The 6,000-nt window shown below is 50.9% G+C and overlaps 1 protein-coding gene across 1 annotated transcript in view; it reads left to right on the forward strand.

Moving 5' to 3' along the window:
• The window catches only part of LOC126548141 (uncharacterized), a 43,425-nt gene extending 38,112 nt beyond the window's left edge, over window positions 1–5,313 (forward strand). Inside the window, exon 3 of the mRNA XM_050196259.3 lies at window positions 4,342–5,313. Within this exon, the coding sequence (XP_050052216.2) occupies window positions 4,342–4,970 (629 nt within the window). The 3' untranslated portion in view covers window positions 4,971–5,313. The remainder of the gene's footprint in view (window positions 1–4,341) is intronic.
• The last annotated feature ends 687 nt before the right edge of the window (window positions 5,314–6,000 follow it).

A 6,000-nucleotide genomic window follows, 5' to 3' on the forward strand; every position in this document is an offset into this window, starting at 1 on the left:
GCTTTATCAGAGAACTAGGGGAAAAGTTACTTTGCACCGGAAGGTCGACATACCGGAACTAAAGCTGATCAAACATGACTTACTAAAACGTTGATTCATCTTAACGCACCCACTCACCGCTTCACGAGCCGTGTTTGGTTTCGAAACGTATCTCTCTCTCTCTCTCTCTCTCTCTCTCTCTCTCTCTCTCTCTCTCTCTGCTGCTGCGAACAGTGGCTTCAGAGCCGCTGTGGCCCTGCAAAGACCTGCTCTGTTTATTTGGCATCGAACTGTGACGTCAGAAACATCCGCGTTCAAAACGTCTCGAATGTGCCGGGCTGAACGGTGAAGGTTCTCGACGGCAGTCGCGACAATATAAAGGCGCCTTATTCGTTTGCTGCTGCATTAGGATGGTGATTTTGGGCAACATAGCTGGTACGTCTTTTCTCCGCTCACTCGCTTTCAAGACTGCAGTGGTCCAGGAGTCATGCATTTAACGTGTCCCGAAATGTAAGTGTACGAGCGTTCTTGTATCCCGTCCCCATGGGAATGCGGTCGGCATGGACGAGAATCGAACGCACGATCTCTTGCTCAGCCACTGCGGCGGATGGCCGTGCAAATGTATCTTCGCGACCATTATGAAGGCGCAGAAGGAACACCGCAAGCACGTGATGCCTGTGGGCAGTAGCCAGGGGCGGTATTCTCGGATGACCACTTTCGGCGATATTGTTCGGTTCACGGCACTCATCGCGTTTTAAGTGCACTCACGCAAGGCCGCAGGTTCGTCTGGGCGCCACGCATGCATGTGGTGGCACACGTTCGGCTGGGGCGAGCACTTCACGAGTGCGTTGGAGATTCATGCTTTGGGGAGAGAAAAGGTGGGTAATATGCAGCGCAGTGACTGTCTCTCGTAGCCTCGTAGAGGACACCTCAACCAACACCGTGCCAACAGGGAGGTCGACGGTGTAGACTGGTGCGATCCCGCCGTGCAGTGCGCGTTATCACACGACGAAGAGCGGGCGGCGGTCAGCTCAGGCGCCATTTTGTAGCAGGCGGTTACGATGGAACCCGAGTCTCTTAGTGTAAGTCACTTAGCTCATCGGTCAGTTTTGAAGGCACTACAGGCTAAGTCGGAGTACATGCAAGGTGCTGACATAGCAGTTCGTAGCCTCATCTCAGTACACCTAGGATAATTCGCATGACAAGAATTATTCGTCTCTCCGCGTTCCAAGCATTTGACTTCAGTAAAAGGCTTGACGTTGGCGTTGCTGCAAATCCCTGCGAGTGCAAGTGACCACTGGCCGCTGCAACAAACTGTCGTCTGCTGAACTTCGAATTCACCACGTCTCTCGCGGAAGGTGTTACAGCCGCAAACTTGGTTTGGTGGCTCACACGTTCATCTGGCATGTATATAGCGGAAGTGAAGCTCGGGCGGGATTTGACGTGATCTCCGCTGCACTGGCCACGATGCCAGGGTGGCTCAGCCTAAGGTGCCATGTCACTTTCGCGTAACGTAATGCGGGACACGTTGGATCATTTGAGAGGTTTAGCTCAACCAGCCAATCAGTGCGCACTGAAAGCAATATCTTCGAAAGTGATCGTCCTAGAATACGTCCCCAGATAAAGAGCATTCTGCTCCTTACTAGGAGGATAAAGAGGAAGGAAGGAAAGGTAGGGAGGTCAACCAGACGCACGTCCGGTTTGCTACCCAACACAGGGGAAGGGGTTTAAGGGAAGAAAAGAAAGGAGAGCGATGGAAGAAGGCACTGTCGGTGTGAGTACATGCGGATGTCCATAACTTCACGCCTATAATCGGTCACTGAGGCCAGTCGCTTTCATGGAATGTAGCAGTGCCCGCGTCGCTTTGTAAGCCTGCGACGCATGGGGCCATGGTCCGAGAACCTTAGTCTCTGAAAATGATCTGTTATCTAATCGGTTTACCACCCTCTGAAGAACGTCGCGTTCGTTGTCATAGAGATCACAAACAGAACACGTGCTCAATCGTCTCTTCACAGTTGCACGAGTCACAGATCGGTGTGTCGGACCTTCCAATAAGGAATGAGTAGGCTTTTGTAAAAGCCACCCCTAACCAGAGGCGGCATAGTTCGAGGCGGCACAGAATTTCGATGAAATCTGCAGCTTCAATGTAGGATCTAACCGGTGAAGGTGGCAGTTGGAGAAAATCGGGGTGTTCCACAAAGCTTCAGTCTTGGTTTGAACAAATAGACGAAGACTCCTCGCAGCATCTGTCCTTGATAAGGGTATAGGAAGCGTCAGGGTTTCTTTATGGGCTGACAGGGCAGCATCGTCACCAAGGCAATTTTCGACGATGCCACAGTGCCCCGGAAGCCATTGGAAGATCTCATGTCCTTTTATGAGGGCTTGATGGAGAACCTCTCTGGTCTCAAACACCAGTTTGCCATGGTTTTTGCGTCGTAAGGCTGACTGCAGACTCTGAAGGGCTGCCTTGGAATCGCAAAAAACGACCCACTTCAGAGGTTTGGTTTGTGCGATGTAATTAACAGCGGCACATAGAGCGGCAAGTTCTGTTCCCGTAGAGGCCGTTATATGGGACACTTTGAAAGTAATTGTAATTTGTAAGGCCGGGATGATAACAGTGCCTGTGGAGCTCGTGGCTGAGACAGATCCATCGGTGTAAATGTGCGTTCTTTGTTCATATGCCTCGTTCAGTAATGACAGTGTGAATTGACGTAGAGCCACTGTTGAATGACGGGTCTTATTCGTTATTCCCGGAATCGTGAGGCGTACTTGTGGTTGTCGTAGGAACCACAGGAGTAACAGTGGTCTTGCTGCTTGTGTAAAGCCGGACGGAAGGTAGCCTTGATGTGTCGCAACAAGTTCAGAAAATGTGGCTTGAGGTATTTGGGCTGGCAGAGCAGCAGTATAATGACTGGGTACGCGACACAACGTGCGGTCTAAAGCTGTCAATCGTTATATATGTTGGAACCAAGTAGTCTCTAGCAATTATCGTTGTTGCGCGAGTCGAAGCGCATCGTGGTAGTCCAAGACATGTCCGTAAAACACACTGACTGCGAGAAATTATTCGACAGTCAGCGGCGTCAGTGTCTTCGACTGCGGCGATAACTCGTCGCGCACGCCGTTTGCTACTGTGTTTTCCCGCTTTCGATATCGAGGTGCATCACTGCGTCGCTGAAAGTTCCGCTGGCACCGCCGCTCACTGTATACCCAAAAGTGCACTTCAGGTTTCGGCTCGCTCACGCTACTTAATTTACACGTCGGCGAGCAAAATTGAAACAGCCAAGTAGTTATACGTTCCCCTGAAAGAATACAGCAAATAAGCTTTAGCGTGCCTCTGAATTTAGAGGCGCCGCCGTTCTTTGTTGGTGTGGCCGCGAAACTACTTTAGTCATACCAGTGACATAATCTTGTGAAAATATATGTCAAAGCGTATGCGCTAGCGGTTTCCTGTGCCGTCGTTCAACCGCACTGGTTGCACGCGAACTAACGTGCTACCGTACTGGCCATAACGCGATCACCACTGTAATTCTTGATCCTGCCCTGGTTTCGAACCCACGCAGAAGTGTGTACATGAACGCTGAGTACAGCTCACAGAGCTGTCACGCACCAATACTGTAGCAGCCAGTCTCGTAAGTTTCCGTATCAATTTTGTCGCAACATTTTAGTAAATGTTAAAAGTACGAGAGAGAAGAACACATTTATTTGCGGCGATGCTTCGTCCGCATCACATTGCCATCCTACGTACAGCCGGTAATCAAGTTGCCGGAGGTAACATGCGTGCGTGATCCCTTGAATATGCAGGATGACGTAATAGGTACTGCGGAAACCCGCAAGGTGGAGAGTAGTAAATAAGGGAAAATCAGGCGTCCACCCGTTCGTAGGAATTTCTACAAAGGAAACCCATAGGGGTTCCTTGAGAGAAGTCTCGCAGTTGAAGAAAAATTCGTCCTGGTCCGGACCAGGACGAATTTTTCTTCAACCGTTGAAAGATTGTGAAAAGAAAGGCGGTGGCAAAGTATGTGTTGCGCCTCGCCTATCTCTGCAAGGTAACTTTAGGTCGCTTGTGGTTGGGCAGGTGTGCAAGCTGGAGCGAGTTGGTTACAGTTCATTTCTATGTTGTTCACAGCGCACGTTAACTTAAGCAGATAAGGCACAGGTGTTATTTCACTCTCTACCTCTACGTTATTTCCTCAGATCTCTATGCGCTGTGAACACCATCGAATTGTGGTTGTACGTCGCGTTTACCAACGCCTGCAGCTTGGACAGCACGTCGTGCGTGCAGCTTAACACGCTTGTGACGAGACCAACGTTCTTTCGCGCGCCGAGGTGCGAACCAACATGGCACTTTCCGCTCTTTTGCAGCGTCCTTGTGGCTGCAAGCCGCCAACCTGACCAGCGCCCTTCTGCTGACCTGTTTCGCCTGCCTCAAGTTCAATAACCGGCTCGTGCAGGTCACCTTCAGCTGGCCCACGCAGCAGTCACTGCTCCGGACGTGCGCCGAGAATGTCGCCTGGCTGCCGCTCCTCGGCGCCCGCGTGCTCGCCTTTGCCATACTCGTCGCCAAGGCGCTCGAGCCGACGCACGTCTTCGCCATATTCTTCGCCCTGAGCCTGCACTTCGAGTTCCGCCGTGAACGCGCCTCCACGGGCAACCAGCCGCGCGGCTTCCTAATCGCGGTGGCTGCGAACGTGGCTCGCGCCACAGTCGGCCTGTTCTTCAGGCTGCGCAACTGGCAGGAGCCGCTGGCCGCCAAGCCTTACGTCGTGTACATAATCATGCTTTTTGCGCAAAGCTTCGGCTGCATCTTCCTACCCTTCTTGCAGCAGTACGGCTTGTCGATGACCATGGCCGCGTTTCGTGCTTATTACGGGGCACCCGTTTTCGTCGCCTGCATCGCGGTCCACTACGCGTTGCTGGTGATAGGCACCGCCGGCATGGTCGCTTGGTACAGACTGGAGCGCGCAGGCGCGTCAGGTTACGGAGCGCTATGAGTGCAGTATTTTTTTTTTTTACGCATTTGTACCGTTGTTGACAGCGTTTTCGTTGCGTGCAAAGCTAATACCACGCAAACCATGGCTTCGCATGCAGAATATTCTGGTCACCCGTAATGTCTCCTAGTTCATTTGCGCCGATAATGCGCACGGTGCGACTTTGCCTATTGGTCGTCGCTGTAATCCAATCTCGGTACCAGCCCTTGTAGACAAGTTTTCGTGGACTCGCTATTGGTTTGAGTTCATTTGCACTTGTTTTGTTTACGATCGGCTAGTCATGTGTAACTTAAATAGCTGTAGAAAGTTTGGTTTCCGCATAATAAAAATAATGCATTTCGTTTAAGGGCAGTCCCCGTTAAGACCGACCTGCACTGACGTGTGGAACTGGTCCGCCCAAGACTGCAATTCTCGTTCGAAAAGCCACACGGCTTCAAAAATAAAACTGTATGGACGGGACTACTTCGTTCTGGTTCCAATAGTCTTTGACGCGCTCTTTCGTGATTTTTCGCAGGAACATTTATGCATACAATGCACAACACTTGAAATCAACACATACTGCCCTCATATAGGAACACCCAGCTTTGTGTTAGCAGGTATATAATTTAGGAGCACCTCTTAACATTCAAGCACTTTCTAGAACCATTATTATTATTACTTACCGCGCCCACTAAAAACACGAACAAACACGAGCGATGTACTGTAATAATGCTGATGTACCGACTCGCCCAGCTAGCTACCGTACTACAGTTCATTTCTAGAACCATCCTTTATCACTCGCCGTGGTTGCTAAGTGGCTATGGTGTTGGGCTGCTGAGCACGAGGTCGCGGGATCGAATCCCGGCCACGGCGGCTGCATTTCGATGGGGGCGAAATGCGAAAACACCCGTGCACTTAGATTTAGGTGCACGTTAAAGAACCGCAGGTGGTCGAAATTTCCGGAGTCCTCCACTACGGCGTGCCTCATAATCAGAAAGTGGTTTTGGCACGTAAAACCCCATAATTTAAAACCATCCTTTATCAAACTGTCCGC

This window comes from Dermacentor andersoni, chromosome 1 (assembly GCF_023375885.2).
Source record: "Dermacentor andersoni chromosome 1, qqDerAnde1_hic_scaffold, whole genome shotgun sequence".
NCBI classification, from domain to species: domain Eukaryota; kingdom Metazoa; phylum Arthropoda; class Arachnida; order Ixodida; family Ixodidae; genus Dermacentor; species Dermacentor andersoni.